This window comes from Malus domestica, chromosome 07 (genome assembly GCF_042453785.1).
Source record: "Malus domestica chromosome 07, GDT2T_hap1".
Classification (NCBI taxonomy): Eukaryota; Viridiplantae; Streptophyta; class Magnoliopsida; order Rosales; family Rosaceae; genus Malus; species Malus domestica.
The window spans coordinates 29,001,434-29,025,919 of NC_091667.1; the positions used below are offsets into that span (position 1 = coordinate 29,001,434).

Genomic DNA, 24,486 nt, shown 5'->3' on the forward strand with positions numbered 1-24,486 from the left:
ATCTAAGTGAATTAACCTCAACAACTTTGTAATTCTTTCTTCTTTCCAAAAGAATAAAGATTCGAACATTTCGCCTCTATACAATTTTAACAAGAAGGTATTGGATCCGGATCTAACGATCCAAAACATCCTTGTTTCACCAACTCGTAACTTATGTTTTAGAGGTATCACAATTTAGTTGGGATTAGTCACTACCTTGCAACCTTTTGGGTTTTAAGCATCATTATATTCTAAACAGTTAACACTACCATATCATCTCTACTATAGAGACAATCAATTAGATTACTATAATCCAATTTCTTTGGTAGTTCATACGAGGAAGTAAGTACTATCTGCTTTCGCAGAGATCTATATCTTATTCACGTTCCGTATGTGAAGCACATTTTCTTCTCTCATATATCTTCTACTTCTTATTAGTCACACTTTTACAACGATTTGTAAAACATAGTTACTAATACGGAATCATACATTCAAGTAGAAGAACCAACTGTTTTGAACTATTCAAGAACAATTTACAACACCTTCGAAAGGTGTGTTCTTGACACTTGCAAGACATTTCTTGCAAATACCCCTTCCAATGTCCATCATTTCATAAAGAAAGTTTGTTCCCTTGGAGTTATTTATCTTCTTTATTTGACTTTCACCTTTGACTACATTAGTCATGGTCCCTAAACTCCCACTATCTCTCTTGAAACCTTTTTTCAATTGTGTTATACACATCAAACAATTTGGAGAGTATGTGGTTATTGTTCACTACATAGTTTACCATAAACTTTAGTGAACCATTAGGATAGGGAAACAAAGGTGAAGTCCTTGCCTAGTTTCCGTCTCGTTAAGTGGTTTAACACTTCAACACTTAATGATTCAAAATCATCATAAGTCCATGTTAATGGACTATTTTTGTCAACCAACCATTATGTTCTAAACATAATTACAAACTTTCAAGAGTTGTACAAGGCAACTCTCATTTCTTCATACAACAATTTGTAAGTGAAGAATCATGGCACATAAAGTGTCCATGCCCTTGTGCTTACTTCTCAAGTTCTTTGTTCAATTAACAAAGAAATAAGCACTAAGTGTTTGTATTGACTAAGGGTTGTTCAAAGCAACTCTTATTTCTTCATACAACAATTTGTAATTGAAGAATTATGACATTAAAAGTGTTGTCCTCTCTATGATAGACCTTTTCTAACATATTCTTCTAATGATACATTATCAATAGGAAGATTGTGAGGATGAGACTACTTAGGTACTTTTACAAGCCATTAAAGACAATCTATGGTTTTGTAGTACCAAGTCCGGAAACTAAAACATTCGGTTTTGTCAAGTGTTGGATAGCGTTTGCAAATATATTGGTAAACAAATACATAACGAATATAGATTGATTGATTTTAAGCCATTTGATTCGGGTCTTTAAATCAAAATAGCACCACCCACTATTTTTGGCAAATTCCATATCCCTCATTGGAATTCGAGAGTTTTGGATGAAACTCTTAGTAGGTTATGGGAGACTCACTACTACCAAGCCCACCTCAGAATTATATCATGTTGGCTAGCGTTAATAATAATGAGAGAGTACGCTTACTCATTTGCAACAACCTCTTGCAAGTACCCATCTAGTTTGGTCTCTAGAAAATGATGCCTCAGAATTATATCATGTTGGCGTCATTGTACTTAGTTAAGTCATTCCCACCATGCCTAGTTCGTGTAGGTGTTCAAGCATAGCCTCAGAATTATATCATGTTGGCTAAACTCGTTACCTACCTCACTTCATCATGTATGTATATAGAACTCCTCCTGAGTGTAAGCACGCACTTTGTACTCCCCCATTATAGGGTGAAGCCGGTGTACGAGTCACAAACGATCGGAGCCTACCACGGTGGAAGGCCACGAAAGAGTGTTCTAAGCACTCTCCGCTTATCAACTTAATATTGGTTTGGTTGAGGGTTTTAGGTCTCATCACATATCAATATACATTTTAATCTCTATTAAAACAATTTGGTCCTATTACAACTATTGGTCCATATGATTGTTTTAGTTGTACATAATACTCCCACTATGCTTTTAAAAATGGTTTTTAAAGCAAGAGTATATGTTACTACTAACATAAGGTTTGCATTCATTTGATGGACTATATAGTTGCCTTAGGGCCTTAGGATGACTATGAACCTTTGTTTAGATTCAACACGAGCCTTGTGTTGAATCTTGGTCTAGGGATGGAGATTGATTTTAGTTACGCGTTTAATCACATTAAGGCGTGTTGTCTTAGGGGCGTTGGACCCAATTACTTCATTTTCATGCATATCATATAAAGCAAGAAAGAAATACTTCAAAGTAAAGGATGAGCTTATGCTCATTACAACATTTGCATAAAACAAATTACCTTAAAGTAAAGAAGGACTTATGCCCTTTTACAACATTTGATCAAATCAAATTACAACCAAAATCTAATCTACACATTCCCATGGTTCAAACAAATTTGAAACGCCTTTCACATAGCTCAATTATATTAGGCTTAGGTTCATAATCATCCTTTAATTAATTAACGCTTTAACTAATTAATTGAATGCAACATTTTCATTTGGTTTTTGTATCCATAAAATTGATTTAAGTGGAGCTAAACAAAATGAAAATCCAATTCTCATTTAAAGAGACAAAACAATTTTGTTCTCATCCTATTTGGGTCATCATGCAATAACCACAACTTTTTGGGCCATATTGCGAAAACATAAACTTTTGGGGTCACTTTGTAAAAACACAAAAGTCACTACTTCATGTAAATACAACTAGAACCCAAAATTTAAATAAATTCAAAAACTTCATTAAAGGAGCAAAACAATTTGTCCTTTAGCGTTTTTAGGCCTTAACGTCAAAACGTAAACTTTCGGGTCAAAGTACAAATACACAAAAGTATCAAAACTTTATGTAATTGCATAAAAGCCCCAAAATTACCCAATTTTATTAGGGTGGCCGGTTTTTAGGGATAAAAAGGAGTGGTGGGTGTTTTGATTTATTAGTTTTGTCAAAAACAATCAAGTAGTGCTTTCACCTTTCATAAAAATAATATATGTTTTGATGATTGATGTTTCCATCATCATTTATACAAATATTTAACACTTTAAATACTTTCATAAAATTAATATATGTTTTGATGATTGATGTTTCCATCATCATTTATACAAATATTTAACACTTTAAATACATGATAAATCATTTGAAAAACATATATCATAAACTTTAAGAAATAAATCAAAACTTTGAATCAAAACACAAACCTTTGTGTTCTTGGCAAAAACATCAAGAACATATGAAGAACATCCATGAAAACCCATAAGAGCTCCATGAATGTTTTCATGCAATAAAACTCAAATTTTTATCATTCAAAATGAGGCTAACATCCTAGGGTACTTAGGGGTTCCAAAAGTCACCTTAAAACCATTTTAACAAGACAAACATGAACCCATAAAATCACCCTTTGGATTTGGCCGAAAATCCCTAAAATCATGGCACCAAATTTTAGCTCCAATATTCATCCTCATATGAACTACATCTACAACATTTGATATGGCAAATTTTCAAACAAAATTTACATTCAAAGAAGCAAGAATAAAGCTTGTAACAATTACAACTTTTAAATCATAAACTTATGAACTACAAAACCCAAAAGGATTCACCAACTACTAGACCTAGGCTCTGATACCACTGGAAGGATTTATTTTGAAAAACATGTTCATTTGAGCAACATCATATAGCATGCAATTAACAATTAAAAGGCGGAATCATGCTTGTATGCATTCAAAAACAAAACATTACCCATGAAATTCAAAGCCTAGTAGATTGGTGAACCAATAATCAACTCAAAACAAAGTGAGTTGAAATTATTACCTTTGTAGATTCCTCTTTGCATAAGCAAAGGCTAATCACCCAAAGAGATAGGGCCTTCATTCCTTGCTTCTTAGATCCATGGATTTGGATGGAAAAATAGGTTTCTCCAAGTTCCCAAAATAGGGAACCTCTAAGTCTCTTCACCAAGGTTTGATTGTAGAAGAAATGAGTGACCTTGGAGTAGTAGGATTGCTAGATGTACCCTCCAAGGTGTTAGCCTCTTTAGAGAGAAAATGGAGAGACAATTCTCACCAATTTTCCCCCAAAATAAACCCTTAATTTTTCCCTAATGAATTTTGGCTATAAAGTCATTTATATAGTCACTTCTTTAAGTAACCTAAACAACCAAAACCCTAATTCATCTAATATGGCCGGCCATTTAGGGATGTTTGGGCTTTTGGGCTTTAATGAATCTTTATTCATTAAATTGTCATACAATTTAAGTTAATGGGCTTGACGTTCGAAGCCCATTGGGCCTTAAGGTCCAAAACTATCCCGAAGTCTTTAACGAACTTATTCGTTTGATTAATTAACATATTAATTAATCCTTGCCATAAATAAATGATTAAACCATTTAATCATTCTTACTCATTTCCGTTTAATCTCCAATCTCTACCTTTTACGGTGTGCGATCCATTAGGTTCCTTTTAGCGAGGTAGTGGGCGATTAAAACCATTTTACATCGATTGTGAATTGAAACTATTTTCAATTCTCCCTTTAGTGATTACACACGTTTAGGGCTTCCACAAACCATGAGTGACACCTAGCAGCATATCATGGTTACCCAAGCTAATCAGAAGAGGTGGAGAACCTATTCAGTTCGGGATTACAAATGCAATACGGTCCTTCTCTAATCTAATACTCTTGACCACATTGTTTGGTATGATAGTTTATTTACTCATGTCTACTATCCAATGTGAATCGTTTGCTTATATGATTTCCTTGAATGTGATTTGGAACGCATTCCCCAATCTCATTCATACTCTGGCCAGAGATTCCAAATCATATCATAGAGTATTCTCCCTCAACTGTTTGAAGGTTAGAGATCCCTTGTTGCGCATTCACTTGTCTCCATAGCTAAGTGGCTTAACCCCAACGATGCCGTGACACCCCGAGGGGGTGAATTAGACATAATCAAAGATTAAGGACTTAACCACAAGACAACTGTGATGCCTCAGGTCAAAGGACTACTTTGCATTATCCCAACCATGAGTTCTCATGTGACATGGAATATAAGAACTCTTCGTTGATCACGTTCAGTGAACTCATTCTCTTATTGAGCACCTACGTACTTGTCTTGATGTCACACACACCAATGACTCGAGACTAGTCACTCTCCCTGAGAGAAGACACAGTACGTACTGATCTTAACGGACTGTCAATGCCCAATTAGTAATCCTATGATCAGGAACATTTAGGATGTGTCTACGAAAGAATGGTCTCATTAATCTAACTTCATTAGATTGCATTCTCCCAATCACATATTCCTTGGACTTTATCGTTTAAGCATATAACATTTATATGAGACGGCTCAAACAATAATCTTTGCCCTTTATATGTTAAACTAGATTAGTTTAACATTTGAAATGTCCGTAAAGTATCATCATATGATTGGTTTTAGGGCACATTTCCAACATCAAAGACATCAAATCCAATGGGGAATCAAGGTTACTGAGTTTATTGTTGATGGGCACTGGGATAAGAATAGGTTAAATCAGGTAATAGACAATTATGCAACTAATAAAATCTGTAATATTCATATTCCTATTCATTCCTCTGATGATGTAGTTGTTTGGGGGCCTAGTAATAATGGTAAGTTTTTAGTAAAATCTGCGACTTGACTTCAAATGGAGGATCTTGGCCCTTCCCTAGCTCAAAACCTTATTAATAGAGTTTGGAAGCAAGTCTTGCCTCCCAAACTAAAGTTATTTGCCTGGAGTCTCATTAAAGGTAAACTGCAAACTAGAAAGAAGCTAAGTAGGTTCATTCCTAATATAAATACTCAGTGCCCCATGTGCAATGACCAAGAGGAAGATATTGATCACATGTTCATCCACTGTCAGTATGCTAAGCAGGTTTGGAGTTGTTCCACTGATTTGTCGTTATCAAATTTTGATATCAATGTCAGGATAAGTGAATGGCTTGTGAACCTCTCTCACCATTTGAATGTTGTAAGCAATTTAAGCAAAGCTCTTTCTATTTGCGAGCAAATTTGGAATGATAGGAATGGAAGCAATTTCATAAACAAAAAGTTTGTCCATAGTAGAGCTTTTCTTCGTGCTATGGCTACGGTTAATGACTACTTCAAGGACAATGTTTAAAGCCGGGAAAATACACAGGTGACAAGTGAAAATAATTTGATTAAGTGGAATTGTCCAACATGCCCATACGTTAAAATAAATTTCGACGGGTCAGTGTCAAATTCTTTGGCTGCAAAAGGTTTCATTATCAGGAACTGGAATAGTAAGCCTATTCTTGGTGGTGCTATGAGTTTTGGGTCTTCCACCGTCAACGTTGTTGAGGCCATGGCTTTACATGAAGCCCTAATCTAGGCTAGGAGGAGAAACATGACATATGTGTTTGTGGAGGGAGACTCAAAGCTTATCATTGATGTTGTTCGTGGAGCTTGCGAAGCGCATTGGAACTTGAGGTCTATCATTAAAGATATCAGGTGGTGTGCCTCGTTTTTCCAAGATATCAAGTGGGGGCATGTTTTTAGGGAAGTGAATTTTGTTGCAGACGCTATGATGTCTAATGGGCTGAAAATGGATAATCTTGGGATCTGAGATGCTTGTCTTCCTGTTGAAGCAAACTTAGCCCTTTTGTTTTATTGTGTGAGGGGCTTCTCTTTTTAATGTATTTTCCTTTTCCCATAAAAAAATATCTGTAAATATATTTATCTCAAGAAAAAATCCACCATGGGATGAGCTAGCAAGCTCCTTGGCTTGGGGCAACAAAGATTGAAGAAGGAATACATTAATGTTGTTTCCCCTATTCGTTCTTAGATAGAAAAAGTCCATCTTACTTATAGGAAGAGGCTTATGCTACTAACATGATATGAAACCAATTTTCAAAGAAGAGGAAAGTGCAAGTTTAGTAAAAATCGAACCCGATTCTCTAGGAAGCATGACTAATATCCGTTGACACAAAGTTAGTTTGGCTACTGCACAAGAGATCAGGGCAGGAAAAGGGTTTAACAGGCACGGGTGTCTGTCTTTACCCATAGTCACTGTCAATGGCGTCGACCTATGAGACTCAGACAGTAGAATAGAGTTCTACATAAACAATAGATAGAATTTAAAGAGGGAGAATATGGCATCGACGCTGTTGTTAGTGAGGCGTGCGGATATGGACTGGTTGGGTTTGTACAGTAGGGTTGATTTTTAAATTATTTTTTTCTTTTTTTTTCCTGCTATTTCAACTAATGCTGATGTGGCAAAATGTTAGTGGTTATTTTAAGTCCTTAAATGTAATTTTATAAGAGGAGATATTTGTCATTGGCATTTAGATTTTAAAGTGGGTATAGTGATAAGACAATGGGGTGGCTTAACACAACTCCTTTTTTTATTTTTTACTTTTTTTTGTCAAGGCTTAACACAACTCTAATTTTATGTTTAATTTCATATATGATTTTTAACCAATCTCGTCATGCCACATGTCATTATCTGGAGTAATAATTTTGTGGTTAGATTTTCAATTAGATTGTTAACAAATTCTATAGCGCCATGTATCATGATTCTATAATTTTTAGTTTTTTTAATATTTTCTAACCTAATTAATATGGATTGTTGGATTTTTTTTTCTTTTTGCAATCTAATAACCCATATTGTGCCACGTGAGCCCAATAGTAAAAAGATAATTTTTTTATTTTTTTATTTTTTTTGAAAAAATATGGACAATAGGATACATAGCCGTTGGCACGTTGCAAATCTAACGGCAATTGGGGTGAGTGCGCCAATGTGGCCTCAACGCTTGGGTTTTGGGCAACTGACCACCATTAGTGCATGTGAAGCGCATGTGCATGATGCAAAAAATTATATAATGTGGTTGACGTCAGCCTGATGTCGTATAGACTCAGGCGCAAACACGGACAATTCTTACTCTATTGCGTGGTCAAGAATGGATGGGCGCACGAATAGCCCGACTTTTTGGACTAGGGTGGAGAGGGTGTTTTGTGTTTTGGGGGATTCAATTGCCAATTCCCTTGGCAATTGGAATGGGGTAGAGCTCTAAAGGATAATGCAACTGGGTAAGAAACTATTATTTTAGTATTTGCTTATACTTAGCTCACATATCCTTTCAATTGCTTTTACTTTGCTCACACACACATTCCTTTTTCTCATATTTCTATTTAACTTTATCTCTTGATTTCTAAGACTCACTCTAATTCTAGAATAAAACTCAAAATTTAGCTTCTAAATCCATCCCAACTCACTCAAACCTTTGAGCCAAAATTGAGTTTTGCGTTAAAACTTATTTTTGGAGCAAATTTAACACAAGAAACCGGTCAGAGTCAAAATTCCTGGTCCATTGTGTGCGTAGATGTGCTGAGAAAAAGAGAGAGCGTGCTAGTGGACGTGCTAAAAGCAGGGCAACACGCCAAAAGCAAGGAAAAGAGGACAACTTTAAGGGGAAGTGGGGCCCAACCTGATGGGGTTGTCGGCCACCCATATGCAATCCCATCTCCTTTATTTCTATCAGATGGCATAGATTATTGAACCGTGGATCACCAACAATCCAGATTCAAAAATATATAATTTTAAATTTTAAATTTATAAATACATTAAATCGAACGAGTGAGGCGGAATATGATAAAATCTAATGGTCCAAAATTAAATCAACGGCTAGGTGCAATGCCTTGTTTCGACGATTTAGTGATTTTTTTAATATTTATCGGAATCTAAATTTTTTTAGGTTAAAATGTTTACAAAATTAAATTATGATAGTGTAACAACCCGTCCATAATTTTACAACTTTATAAATTTTAAAAGTGTGAATTGACGAAAATGCCCTAGAGGTGAGATTATTGACTTCCATTGACCATTATTTTGTGACTCGTGTGAGCCATTGTTTTACCGTATTCTCGAAGTACTTGATGGTATGAACGCATAAGCACAGGCAAAATCGAAATCGAAATTACGTTGGAGGTTTTACAGAACTACAAATCTAAATAATACTTATGTAAAAATTACTATTTATTATTTCTCATAATTATTATATTTTTATATTTTTATTTTAACAATTATTAGTGAGATATTTTATTATTTTAATAATTTATTTTTGGCCCGTGGGGCCCACACATCACAAACTCACCATTCATTCTTTGTCGCGTGTTCCTCTCTCCCTCACTTCATCTATCTCGCTCTCCCTTAGCTCTCATTCTCTTAGAGCACCTCCAGCGGGAGAGGTTGCTCGGGGGCCAGGCCTCCAAACAGTAACAAATTGCTGGGGGGATGACCTCCAGCGTTAGGAAGCCCCAGCGACAGGAGAGGCCCGAGGAGTAGGCCCGTCGAGGATTGCCAACCCGAGAGCCCAAGGGCTGCGTCAGGCCCATGCGTGTCACGCGCACGTGGGCGCGCGTCTTCCGACAAAAAAACAGGCCTGGGGCCCGCGACGCTCAGTTTAATTGTTACCGTTGGGGAAGCCACGTGGCTTCCCCATGTCCGTTCGATTGAAACGGTCATATTTTATAGACCGTTGGATTTCCAACGGTAAAAAACATTTAAAAATCTCATTTAATTTCATCTGTTTGATCTAAGATCAACGGTCCACGTTATTAGGCTTTGTAAATTAAAAAAAAACAGTTTAAAAAACTAAAATGTTACCGTTGTGACACGTGGCACAATCTGGAGTGTTGGAATTAAATTTTTTTTAAATCCAACGGCTGAGATTAATTAGGTGAATAAAAATTTAAAAAAATGTAAAGAATTCTTAAAAATCCAAAAAAAAATTTTGATTTTACTTTTCTATAAATACCTTCTTATCATCTTCTACCCTACACCACAATTTCATATTTTCTCAACTATTTTCAACCACAATCCTATCTTTCTCTCAAAGTTTCAATCCAATTTTTTTCCAACAAAATGACTACTCAAATAGCACGGTTGGGCCTGCATATATGAGCCACAGCTTGAACGACTCGACGGGATTGTGAGGCTCCTGCCATTCTTGATTCGTCATCTCTCCGTCTACGCTCGTCATCATCTTCCATCTCATTTTGGGCCCAATCCCCAACATTGATCATTCCTTCTGATTGGTTAAACAATTCTTCCTCTTCTTGATCGATTTCCCACATCATCTTTGAAGAAGAAGAAGAAGACATTGTAAGAAGGAAGCAAAAACTATGAATAATGATAGAGATTTTGGTGAAGAATGAAGCAAAAACTATGAATAATGATAGGGATTTTGGCGAAGAAGGAAGCAGAAACTATGAATAATGATAGAGATCTTGAGAAAATTGGTGTGAGATTTATGAGGATGGATGGTGGATTATATGGAGGATTAAGAAAGGATTAGGTTGTAGATAATGCCACATGGCATGCCGTCATTCGTTAAAAATCTGGTGGAAATCTATCCTCAAAGATTATAATCGGATTGTGACACATGGCACGACGTGATTGGTTAAAAATCTTATCAGAAATCCATCACCAATAATTGTCTTTTCAGATAATGACACGTGGCGCAACGAGAACGATTAAAAATCTTATCCGAAATAACAAATAAAATTCTTTTGAATTATTTTATAAATACAAAAATACAAAAATTTTATTGCTATTGGCTTTTCAGATAATGACACATGGCGAAACGAGAACAATTAAAAATCTTATCCGAAATTACAAATAAAATTATAATGTATTATTTTATAAATAAAAAAATACTAATATTTTATTGCCAATTGCCAGGGCTATTCAGTGCAGGGGTGGAGATGCAAAAGACAATTGCCAGGGGAATGCACTATTCATTCAGGACAGTTACTTTTCACTAGGTGGATTAAATAGTGAATAGCCTGGGGGGAGGGCTCCTACACTGGAGTTGCTCTTAGACACCCTTATATCATTTCCGTGGAAGAACTGAGACCACCAGCTCTCAAACTCCTGCGAAAGTTAAAGACATCCAAGCCACCAACTCCTACTATCTTTCCTTGTCCAAACACTAAAACTAGAAATTAAGCTTGTTGTGCTTAGTGGCCATTGTCACTGTTCATAATAACATCTGACAAATCCTTCACGATTCAGGCTAAGGTAAACCTAAAAATCGATGTCAATCATTTTAGATCACTATTTTGTATATGATTCTTGCCATATTTGAGAGAAATGTTGAAGTTTTGATGCATATCAATTCAGGGTAAACTCTCCCCTGTTTTCAGGTGAGAACTCGACTGCTTCGAGCCGTTTCCAGCCAACTTCGTTCACGGCTGGGCCTTGAATGGGTAATTCGAATCCTTATCTCCCTAACTTCATTTTGATTTTTAATTTTTTAGTTTTAGTTGAGTTTTGAACCCGTTATAGCTATTTAAAGTTTTCCAGTAATCCTCTGCAATTTTGGCCTTCTTCTTCGTTTTGCTCCGACGGGTTCAACTCGCAAGCCCAAACGAGTCAACCCGACCCGATAGGAAAAAAATAGATCCAAACCTGGATCCGACCCGGGCCCAAACTCGGGGATCTGACCCGTCTGACCCAACCCACTCCCAAAACCGAATTTGGAATATTCCCTGTGTTGATTTTTTCGAAATTTTCTCGAAAGCCTTCCTAGGCTAATTTTGACGCCCCGAGTCCGTTTTTGACATCCATTTAGTGAAATTCCGAAGTTTTAGCGTAGTTGACTGGCTCGGCGGCTCAGTTGACTTTTTAGGTTGACTTTTCATTTACTTTCTACTAAAATTACCCAGGACCATTTTTAGTGTATTTCAACGCTCTGATTCCAAATATGCACTCTGTTTTCCCAATTTTATCTTTTTAGTTGAGTTTTACTAATGGGACCCAATATTATACTTAGGTGTGATTACCATCGAATATCTTCGACCTCACAAGTATCTATGAGTGGGTCTTTTCTTTTATATAGTGTGTGTGTGTGTATATATATATATGATGCCATAATTAAATTAACGTTTATAAGAAATGTCGTATTGATGAGAATTAGAAAATTATTATAAATCCCACTGGATGCACAAGTATGTGTACTATTATGGGATGCTTTAATTATATTTACGACATTTCTGTGGCATGACCATATTCACGTTATCTACTCATCATGTGCTACACTGGTGTTTGTACTCGCCCGGGCCAGGGCTAGGCTTTACGTGTATGTTTACATCGCACCATACACTCACTTTGGATCCATTGTAGGTGCAAATCATATCCTATATCGCTATAGGCAATAGGACTCATATGTGATGCACATAACTTTCAAAACATTTTAGTTTCATACCTCACGTACTATTTTATTTCAAAATAATAGCTCCATTAGATTTTTCATTTATTAGTCTGTTAAATGCTAACGTGGCTGCCACATTTTTGTTGATGTGGCTGCCACGTGGCAAAAAATAATTTTTTATACATTAAAAATATTATAATATTAACCCTATTAAAAACAAAAACAAAAAAACAAAACCATATTCTTCCCCGAGCCATCTCCTTCCCTGCAACCCAAACACCCCCTCCCCCACCCCACCTCACCCAAAACCCAGCTGTTCACCTCCTTCCCATCCAAAAAACCCACCACAAACTTCTCACACTTATCCTTGTTTGCACAAGCAACAACTTACAAATTAACACCGTCGGATAGAAAATTAGAAGGGCATCTCGTCATCCAAAACCGCCCATTACTAAGTAACATCCACACTCGGCTCACCTAATTTTCTACAATCTACAATACATCAGTGCTTGTTTGTTCCCAGACCTTCCTAGTTGATCCATTTTATTCCGCCTCCACCATCTTCTCCCTCAGCAGAGCTCTGCCGCGCCCTTTGACCAAATTGAGATTTGGGTCGACCTTATCGGCGCCTTCAACCCAACTGGCGAGCTTGGTCCTCCGTGCCCTTGGAAGTCGGGACTCCAATAATGTCCTTCAATTCATCATTTTTGATGAGCTCGCCGAGCTTGGAGACCACAAATGCGGCGGTGGAGTCGGTGTCGAGGCCGAGGACTATTTCGGATTTGACGTACTCGACGGCCTTGTCGGCAGCGAGCTCTTTGAGGCATTGTGGGGGGGGAGAGGAGGGATAGGGAGGAGGAAGCCATTGGAGAGGTGGAGGGAGAAGTGGGTCGAGGGAAGAGAGGGCAAGGGTTGCAGAGATGTGAGGGGGAAGGAAGGGACCTGGGTATGGGCTTTTTTTATTTTATTTTATTTTTTTTATAATAGAGTTAATATTATAATATTTTTAATGTAAAAACTTTTTTTTGCCACGTGGTAGCCATGTCAGCATAAATGTGGCAGCCACGTTAGCATTTAACAGACCAATGGATAAAAAATCTAACGGATTTATTATTTTGAAATAAAATAGTACTTGAGGTATGAAAGTGAAATGTTTTAAAGATGTTGTATGGGGTTGTAATAGACCTTAAACCTAAAGGGTTACTATGTAATTTACCCTTATAAATATTATAATATTAACCCTATTTAAAATTAAAAAAAAAAAAAAGAAAAACACAAACCCAGAAATCCTTCCCCGCAACCCCACATCCCACCCCCACCCCTTTACCCATCTCTTCCTTCTTGTCTGTCCATCCCCTCCAACCCTTTATCCATCCCTTCCACCCCTTCATCCCCTCCACCCGCGCACCCCTCAGCGCGGGTCCCACCAAAACAGTGGCGAAGAAGGAACTGGAGGGCAAGCCCTCAGGTGAAGAAGAAGATGTGAGAGTGAGAGAAATGAAGGGAGGAAGAAAGAGGAGAGGCGTGTGAGAGTGAGAGAGCGCTCGACTGCGGAAAAAGAACATGCAGGGGTGTACTGTCCGTCGTCGTCCTCTCCACTTCACTATTCTCTCCAACCCTGACCATATTCGCCGTCCGCAAGACCTAATTCCGGAACTTCGTCCTCAATTGCAACGTCGCCTACTTCCTCACCGGTCTTCTGCACTACCTCGTCTTCTTCCCAGCAACATCCTCTTTTCCGGCAACCACCTCGCCACACTCTTTGTCTTCCTTACTTGCCGCTACGTCACCTTGCACAGCGCATGCGCCACTAGGTTGCTAGCCTTTGCCAGAACGTCACCAACGGATTGGTTTGGTGGGTTTGAGTTTCTTTTATTGAGGTGGTGATGGCTGCCATTTCTGTTAGCATTTTGTGGATTTCAGATCTCTGGGAGAAATTGGAAAAGAAAATTGGATAGGAGAAAAATCAAGAAGAAGAGGAAGCACGGTGTGGGACTAGCGATTGCAAAAGAAAACTAGTTGAAAAAAGCCAAAGGGAGGGGAGAAGATGAATGGCGTGGATTGGGGAGGGTTTCAATGGGGATGAACCGCGGTCTGAGCGGTGGATTTTGTAAATGGGGGTTGCAAAGAGGTGAGGGGGAAGGAAGGGGAAATGGGTTCGGGTGTTTTTTTTATTTTTTTTATTTTATTTATTTATTTTTAAATAGGGTTAATATTATAATGGGGGTAAGGTCTCGGGTTCGAGACTTAGGAGCAGTCTCTCCATAAATGGGGGTAAGGCTAGCCGATATTCACCTCTCCCAGACCCTGTGTAAAGCGGGAGCCTTGTGCACTGGGTACGACCTTTTAATGTATACAAAATTATTATTTTTTACCATGTGACAGTCACATCGGTACAAATGTGGCAGTCATGTCAGCATTTAACAGTCCAATAGATGAAAAATCTAACGGAGGTATTATTTTGAAATAAAATAGTATATGGGTATAAAAGTGAAATGTTTTAAAGATGTTGTATGGAGTTGTAATAGACCTCAAATTTAAAAGGTTATTATGTAATTTATCCTAAAAATAAATATAAAATATTAATGTAACATAATCGTAACTATTCAAGTAAGAGAAGGATGAGAGATTCGTCCTCCTCGCCTTATAAGCAGTGAGAAAGATATAAGTGAGTAACTACTGAGGAGAAACGAAGAGAGTGACAAACTTACAACTATGGAGGAAAGAAAGGGCAGGAGATTGGTACTATTCCCACTGCCATTGCAAGGCCATATAAACCCTATGCTAGAGCTGGCCAATATTTTGCACTTGAAAGGCTTCTCCATAACCATCATACACACCCACTTCAACTCCCTCAACCCTTCAACCTATCCACATTTCACCTTCCACTCCATCCCCGACGGCTTATCCGAATCCGAGGCCGCCACGAAGGATCTTGTTCTCCTTCTTTCTCTACTGAATGCTAAATGTATTGAGCCTTTTAGGGAGTGTTTGGTTAGGTTGTTATCGGATGCATCGGACGAGCCAGTTGCTTGCTTGATCTCTGATGTTATCCATTTCTTCACTGAATCTGTTGCTGACAGCCTTAAGATCCCAAGGATTGTGTTGAGGACGGGGGGTGCTTCTTCTTTTGCTGTTTTTGCTGCCTTTTCACTTCTGAGGGAAAAGGGGTACCTCCCTCTTCAAGGTTTGGTTTTCTTGCTTTTCTTTCTTTCTTGGTAATTGGTTGGTAAGATGCAGATTTAATGGTAAATTTGTACCATCTTAAAATTGCCTCAGGCCTAAGGTTGATATGGTAGAACCTGACGCGGCCAAGTTAACTAGAAACAGTGTGAGCGCTCTTCTTTGCATCAAGTTTGAACCCTCTTTCCACACTAGTAAAAACTGATCTAGTAAAACCCATGAGTCCGACAAAAAATTTCATGATTATATGCTATTAGCCTTTTACATGTTGCTTGAACTAATCAGTTAGACCAATTATTCATGACAGTGTACATACTCACTTGCACCCAAACTCAATGTATCTCCTTGTAGATTAGAGTAGTTTAAAACATTGTGCCTTGTCAAAAGAAATCTAATTATATATAACTTATTTACCATCACAGTAGGACAAATAATTTTCCCTTTCAACTGTGTTCTTCACAAATAATCCCCTCAAATCTACCGTTCATGGGCAAAACCACTTAAAGCCCTATTTTGAAGGAAAATAACTAGTGAACTCAATTGTTATTGCACCCACTTGTTATAATATAAGTCAAGGATGCTTCTGTAGTTTGAATCTTTAAATGTTTCTCACTAACATTATCATATCGAACGAACTAATTAAGTATTTTTAATTTGTCTTAAGAGTCTCGACTAGAAGAGCCGGTGATAGAGTTTCCACCTATCAAAGTCAAAGACCTTCCATTGATCAACAGATGCATCACAGAGGAATATAGCAAACTAGTATCTGGCCTGTCAAACGGAGCCAAAGCTTCATGTGGAGTTATCTTCAACACTTTTGAAGACCTTGAAGAACATGCACTGGCCAGAATAAACCAAGAACTCCCCAACATTCCAGTTTTCCCAATAGGCCCGTTTCACAAGTTTTACCCTACATCTTCTTCAAGTGATTTATTCTCAATAGACCGCAGTTGCATTTCGTGGCTGGACACTCAAGCACCAAAATCTGTTGTCTATGTTAGTTTTGGGAGCATTGCTGCAATGAAGGAAGCTGAATTTTCAGAGATAGCTTGGGGGCTAGCCAACAGCAATCAGCCCTTCTTGTGGGTGGTTCGGCCCGGGTTAGTCCAAACATCAGAGCCGTTTCCCAGCGGGTTTCTCGAGACTTTGAATGGGAGGGGTCACATTGTCAAATGGGTACCTCAGAAGGAGGTGCTCGCCCATCCAGCAATTGGAGCGTTTTGGACTCATAACGGCTGGAACTCGACACTGGAGAGTGTTTGTGAGGGGGTCCCTATGATTTGTATGCCATGTTTTACTGATCAAATGGTGAATGCAAGATTTGCAAGTGATGGTTGGAAGGTAGGGTTACAGTTAGAGAATGGGATGGAGAGAGGTGAGATTGAAAGAACAATTAGAAAGCTAGTGGTGGAAAAAGAAGGGGAAGAGATCAGAGAAAGAGCCTTGAAGCTAAAGGAGAAAGCTAATCTTTGCTTCAAACAAGGTGGCTCGTCGTACCAATCCTTGGATGGCTTGGTTAAACACATTTTATCGTTAGAATCAGTTGTCTTTCAATCTCAGAGTCATTAATGGAGAGAATTTATCTTGTAACTGGTTCAATGTCATTTTGTATCACATGATGAGAAAAATAAATAAATAAACAGAGATAAAATCAAGAATAACTAGAATCTCTGCAAGGAAACCCTGACTCGGCCTTCGGAGTTGTATGCTAACAATCAGAGTACACATAACAAACGGATGAACAAACAGAATACAAAACTAGAATATTATGGAAAAAGAAAGAATACTCCAAATTCGCCGAAATGGTTACATAACTCGAATGGACAACATTCTGAGTGACTTGTTATTGTATGGGGTTACAAAATATGATATACATATATATATATATATATATAACCCTAATAAGCAAGGAAATGAAACCCTAATACTAATGGGTTAGGCCCAAAAAACCAAACATTAAAATAAATTGAATTACTAATATTTTTCAACACTCCCGTTAAACTCAAAACGATACACAACATGAGTTCGCCAACAAACAGATATGGATGCAAATTCCATTATGCTAACTTTAGATGCTAATTCTCATACGAAAGCCAGTGCAACTACAAGATTCGAACGCCAATACCAATGCAAGATTCCAACGTCAGTGCTAGTGCAAAATTCTAATGCCAGTACCAGTGCAAGTGCAAGTATCATTGCCAATTCCAATACCAATACCAGTGCAAACTTCCCTATAGCCAAGTGCGAACTACCGAACAAAAGAAAACGTTTATTCACCATGTACAGAACGTAGTGATCAACAATCCACATTCGAACAATCATTGTGTTAGAAAAGCAACAACAAACTTCAAACAATTCAAGCAAATGAGCAACCAAATCATTCAAACAAACTAACAGCCCGTGTGCGGGCCTTAAAAGACTTAAAAAAAACGCCAACCTTGTCTCCTTGCCGGTGTGGGTCTCAAAACCTCAAAAACAAACAACTATTTTTCTATTTTCATTTTGTCTTTTTCCTCCTTTCTTCCTCCCTTTCCTCCTCCTTTTTTTTTCTTTGAGAAATGTAAAAAAGACTAAATGTGTAGATTAAATTTTGTAAATTAAGTGACATGAAAGTTAATGATTAGATTATTACTTAAGTGTTGATTAATGTGTTTATTTCTTATTGGTGGATAACACATCATTTAGTTTGCAAGTTTAATCCTTAGCATTACTCCTTTTCTTTTTTCTTTTTTTTCTTTCCTCCTTTTTTTCCCTCTTTTTTTTTTCTGTTTTTTTTTTCCTTTCGTTGCCTTTTCTTTTCTGTTTACAAGTGCAGCATCAAAGCAACTCCAGTGCAAAACGAGCGGTGTGCAAAGGGTGCAGATGTAGTGCGGGAAATAGTGTGGTGATGCAGCTGGTGAAGTGCATATCAGAGCGGCGACGATGCGGAAGTTCCTCAGATTGCAATGGTGGTAGAACGAATTTGGGTACAAGCAGACGGAGAGAGTGCAGAGGGTGAGGACAAACTCGATCCGAGTTTGTGGTTCTTGGGTTGAGCAGCAGTGGTGGTGGGGCAGCGAATGCAGGCGACAGGCAAATTGATACCAAACAAAAGAAGTAGATTAAATCTCGAAGGATTAAAACCACGCTGACACCAAGTTGAAAATTTGAGTAGACATAACTAACAGACAAATAAACGACTACAAAGCTAGGATGTTATAGAAAATGAAAAAATACTACAAATTCGTTGAGACAGTTATATAAAAAACTAACATGACTCTAATAGATAAAAAAAACATATTAAAAATGAATTTAACTATATTTAGGAATAATAGTGTTAGAATGTAGGTGGAGAAATAAGACAATAGGGTGGATCGAGCAGCAATATAAATATTAAAGTCCTATTTTACCCTCATAAAACTAACAACACAGGGTGGATCGACTACCCCTCTTTTGTTGAAATTGAACCTGATGTAATTACATAAAATGTTGAACCTTTTTGTCGCTTCATGCATCTCTGTCTCTCTCCCACTGCAGATACAATCTCATTGCTACTCGTAGTGGTTGGAGGGAATTACTTGCCAATCGGTTAATTTGAAATAAGCTAAAATATATATTGGCAGTTGAAAATATTTCAAATTGGTATTTGGGTTGGAGTTTGAATCCATGAATATCATGATATACGGTGAGTAGTGTTGGTGGTGGGGAGGAGTGCTGGGGTTGTCTAAGGCTTTCCTTTTCCTAGTCCTTTTACTTTTTGGTGGGTATTTATAGTGTTAAAAACGTTTGTGGGTGAACTCAGATGCGTTGTGTGTGTGTATATATATGATGCCATAATTAAATTAACGTTTATAAGAAATGTTGTATTGATGAGAATTAGAAAATTATTATAAATCCTACTAGATGCACAAGTATGTATACTATTATGGGATGCTTTAATTATATTTACGACATTTCTGTGGCATGACCATATTCACGTTATCTACTCATCATGTGCTACACTGGTGTTTGTACTCGCCCGGGCTAGGGCCAGGCTTCACGTGTATGTTTACATCGCACCATATGCTCACTTTGGTTTCATTGTAGGTGCCAGTCATATCCTATATTGCTATAGGCAATAGGACTCATATGTGATGAGCATAACGTCAGTCTTCATGTGATTGTAGTACTAAAGCATAAATTATTATTACACCTAGTCATGTTCATGTTAGAATATCTCTGCATGAACTCGTGTGTCAGCATATGTCGATGAGCACTCGATATGATATGTTTATTTCTATGAGATATTGTGATTACTGTTAGTTATATACTTATTTACGAATTATTGTGAAGTATTGCATATTTGAGGTATTGAAGGCTATGGTAAGTATTTTCATACTAAACGTAGTATGTTGTATTTGGAAACTATACTTATTTTACAGTGAAGGGTTTTAAGTTTTCAAAAAGGTTTTTACAAAGCTTTATTTTTAGGCCCACTCACTCTTGCTTTTCACCCTTCTAGGATTTAGTGGCAATGTTTGTGTCGACGAGGATTTTTGGCAAACATTGATATCGTAGATTACTCCTGATGGTATAGTTCTTATTCTAATTTTACTGTACTTTACTTGTGCTCTGACATCATGTGTGAAATGGGTTCATGTCCACTCACAAGCGCACTCTTATATTTAGACACTTTTAGGGTCAAATTTATTCACATTTTCCACATCACTATACTTTATGGCTTCGTCATTTTCCTGGTGTCCGCTTGTCACATCCCCGCCCGGGGCGGATCACTTTCCGAGCCCGTTCCACCATCGTAGCACGATATTGTACGCTTTGGGCCCCGACCACGTCCTCACAGTTTTGTTTCTGGGAACTCACGAGCAACTTCCCAGTGGGTCACGTGACGTAATCAGCATGCCCTCCTTCGGGACGGGGTGTGTCAGTGCCAATATAGCTCGATTTGGAGTCCAAGTGGACATCCCAGATCGGGGTGTGTCAAATAGTCTACATACTTTTTATTTTTTATTTTTAAAAAAAAACCTAAATTTATTCTCTAATAATTTCGAACTAAAAATTTAATCCAGAAAGATTGGAGGAGAAAAGCTATTTTTGAGTTAAAACCTAAATATTCTGGCTGAAAAATTTTAGATTTTAACCCTAAAAATGTGTGGATAATCGGGTGGGCATTTGGAACCGAAAACTGAAACCGAAACACGAACCAAATCGAACCTCACCGAACAGTTTGGTTTTGCAGTTTTGAAACCGAACCGCAATGTAGGAAAATGATTTGGTTTCTATTTTAGCTTTTGAAAACTTCACCGAAACCAAACCGCACCACAAATATAAAAATAACCTTTAATTGAATAACCATATTAGATGTTATGTTTTAATTAGGTGTTTGTTACATTCCATACATTTAATTAGTTGTTTCCTGCTCAGTGTTGCTCTCGGTCTCATTTGGCATTGGGGACAAAACATTTTTTATAATACTAGGGACAAAACATTTTTCATAATACTGGGGACAAAACATTTTCATTATATTGGTTCCTGTGTATGCATGTAAATCAGATTCAGTTATGTATGTTTTTTGTCTTCAATTGCTTTGTTTGGGCGATTATTACTTTTCTTAGGCGCCGATGACGGGTAAGGTACTGAAGGCTTCAATATTGGTTTTTCTAGGTGATGAATGTGAAATGGATATTGACTAGGGTACCTTAATTTGTAAAAATTAGTTTATTTTGGTTGACAATATTTTGTTACAAAATGATAGAAATATATCAATTTGTTTCATTGTTATTTACTCAAACTCTATTTGATTTGGTTAGGCCTTTTCGAATACTTGCAGACTTTGCCTCGGGGGGGGGAGGGGGGGTGACGGCAGTCTAATTAGTATTTAGCAGTAACACCTCTCTCTTAGGGTTTGTATGCTTTGTTTAATATTTTTTGTGAGAAGGAGGGGAGAGAGTGAGAGAGGGGGTCAAAGAGAATTTTTTTTTCATTTTGTACGTAAATGGTTTGAAAAAAACTATTTGAAACCGCACTGAATCAAATCAAACGATTTGGTTTCAAAACCGTATTAAATCAAACTGTAAAAAATTACAATTTTAATTTTGATTTCACTCAAAACCGTATCGAATCGAACCGTGCCCACCCTAATGAATATTGCTTCCCATAAACAGAACCGTTCCATTTCAATGGTGGCAATTCCAACTTGCCTCGAGTCAGAGTCGATGCAATGTCCAATGGATTTTTTAACTACCAATTATTTTTGGTGGGCTCAAAAGGAACTAACCCAATTTATTCATGGACAAGAGCACTGGGCTGCCGTTCTTGAAATTATTATTATTTTATTTTTCAAAAAAAAAAAAGGGCGTTTCAGGAAGTCAATGGAAGCTTGTAGAACTCTCTGTTTTCTCTCTTTTCTCTCTTTTCTGGATAAGTATGGAACTTTCCGTAATTCTCAAAGAACCACGAAAACGCCTGAATCTTCTTTGGAAACCTACAAATACACCCGGTCCGCACCGAGCCTCATCAGATAAAGATCATCCAAAGCATCTCAAACTAATCGGTCACTAAAATACTTCTAACTTTATACCCGGCAAAAACCCAGCACGCATGGCTCTCAGTCTCTTTGGAAACGGCCGACGAAGCAACGTTTTCGACCCCTTCTCTCTCGACATCTGGGACCCGTTCGAGGGCTTCAGCACTCTGGCCAACATCCCCTCCTCCGCCCGGGAAACAACCGCCATCGCCAACACCCACATCGACTGGAAGGAGACCCCGGAGGCCCACATCTTCAAGGCGGACCTCCCGGGGATCAAAAAGGAGGAGGTGAAAGTGGAGGTGGAGGACGGGAGGGTCCTCCAGATCAGCGGCGAGAGGAGCCGGGAGCAGGAGGATAAGAACGACAAGTGGCACAGGGTGGAGAGGAGCAGCGGCAAGTTCGTAAGGAGGTTCAGGCTGCCGGAGAACGCGAAGATTGATCAGGTGAAGGCGGCGATGGAGAATGGGGTGCTGACTGTGACTGTGCCGAAAGAGGTGGAGAAGAAGCCTGAGGTGAAGGCCATTGACATTTCCGGCTAAACTAGATTCCCATAACCGCGGCTACTTTTGGGCTTAATTTAAATGTTGTAATGTTAAATAATCACCGTTTGTTGTGGTCTTAATTTCTGTATTTTGCATTTCCGAGTCTGTGTGTACGTGAGATGAGTGATTTGGTGCGTCAGTTTTCATGTATGGTTTCTTATTCTGAAATGTTATAAACCTTCACAAAGCTTGAGTGCTTTCTTATTGAAAGACTGAGTCTTGAATCCTCTTCCAATACAAACTCTTAAACATTAAAATAATTTTTGTTTATACTCTGATTATTTTAATAAATGAAAATTAACAAAAAAATTAGTTTTAATAAAAAAAAGATAAATAAAAATATTAGTAAACAGTATTACGAGTAAAGTTTTATATAAAAATATTCTTAACGTTAAAAATGAAAAATCTAAAGATACGAGGGAGCGTGAATTGTTTTACTAAAATACTGGCAGGGGCCAATTTCCTTCCCTACGCCATTTCAACTAGACAAAAAAGCCTCATCAAATATTTCTAGTTTAATTTTCCTAGGCATTTGCCGAAGTCTTTTGGAGGGAGTTTTGCCTACGTGGTACACAAATTGGACTTGTCTTAACATTTCTAGGCAAAAACACAAAAGTTCGTCGTTTACACATCTCCGTTTAACTTTATGATTTTATTCTCTTATTTTTTAATTCAAATGCTAGAAATGTCTAAAGTGTGTAAGAAGAGGAGAACGAAAGGTCTCTAGTGACCTATTGTTGTGAGTCATCCTCACTAATCCAACGAAATGGGAGCTTGGCCAAAGGGAAGAGAAGGATAAGCGCGGGCTTGAGGAATAATGCGTATACTGCTAACTATTGTGAGGTTTAGCTAATTCTTTCATTTTTATCTACATGAATAATATGTACAATTGAGCAATATATAAAGCAAGAAAAAATTTAGAGTTTATGCATAATTTGTAAAATTATCACATAGACGTGTCAAAAGTTTACTTTCAACAACATTGATAATATTTTCATTTTGTTAATGATCACTTGTACAATCTGTCAGGTGTGAGATTTTATCATAAAAAATCTTGGTGTTAGTTGGAGTAGGGTTATAATATTTAAACAATCTTTTCTATTGATAAGATCAATGTAGGACATTTCAACATAATTGGTGAATGTTTCCATACTGTCAAGACATAAATGTTTTCATACTGTCAGGACATAAAATATCAATTTCATGTTTTAAAATAGGAGGAGGATTTTCCCCCTCCTAATCTCTCTCCCATTATATTGATTTTTTTTATAAAAACAATAAGACAAAAAACAATGTGTGAGAGGAGGGGAAGGAAGGGGATGAGAATAAAAGGGGAGAGAATCCTACTCTTTTAAAATAACCTTGATGGAAACAATAAAAGCTTTTTCAATGTTTGTTGTAGAAAATCCTTCTGTTCCTTAGCTCAAAACGTGTTGTAGTATGAATTCAGCGAGGGAGGAAAGAGAGATCAGCCAGAGGAAAGAGAATGGAGAGAATGACCTGAGGAATTATATAAACCCAAACAGAGTAGTTAGGCTCGTTTTTTGGATCCAACAGAGAAAACCCAAATTTTTTAAGTACCAATTATATTTTGGGCCGAAAATAAGCTAACCCGAAAAAAAAAAAAAAAAAAAAAAAAAGCACTTTCAAGAAGTTGATGGAATTGGAATCTGAAGGAACTCTATGTTATATACTTTTTCTTTTCTTTTTTTCTCTTTCTTCTGGACAAGGTATAAAATATCAATGATATCGGAAATATCGGTAGTTCAAAAACACGAAAATTTCGATAGAAATATCGGAATATTATCGATATCGATAAAAATTGAATAAAAACCATGGAAATTGTAAGAAAAACTTGGAAATTTTTATTGAAACTTTGCTAGATGTTTATTTAGTCAATTATCTATTAGTTTATCACAAAAAATTGGAAGGAAATTGTTTGGGCCCAAAATAATAGTTTGGGCCGAGGGTAGGATCATTCTCTGCCCGGGAGGCCGT

The 24,486-nt window shown here is 37.4% G+C and overlaps 2 protein-coding genes across 2 annotated transcripts; both read left to right on the forward strand.

Annotated features, from left to right (window-relative positions):
* Positions 1-14,973: 14,973 nt before the first annotated feature.
* On the forward strand, positions 14,974-17,122 carry LOC103426231 (UDP-glycosyltransferase 76F1-like). Its single transcript, XM_029104809.2, has 2 exons — positions 14,974-15,445; positions 16,106-17,122. Exons 1-2 carry the CDS (start codon positions 14,974-14,976, stop codon positions 17,008-17,010), a joined length of 1,377 nt encoding a protein of 458 aa, XP_028960642.2. The 3' UTR covers positions 17,011-17,122.
* A 4,654-nt stretch (positions 17,123-21,776) lies between these two features.
* Positions 21,777-22,698, forward strand: LOC114826121 (17.8 kDa class I heat shock protein-like). Its single transcript, XM_029105919.2, has one exon. It carries the CDS (start codon positions 22,018-22,020, stop codon positions 22,483-22,485), a length of 468 nt encoding a protein of 155 aa, XP_028961752.1. The 5' UTR covers positions 21,777-22,017; the 3' UTR covers positions 22,486-22,698.
* Positions 22,699-24,486: the final 1,788 nt, after the last annotated feature.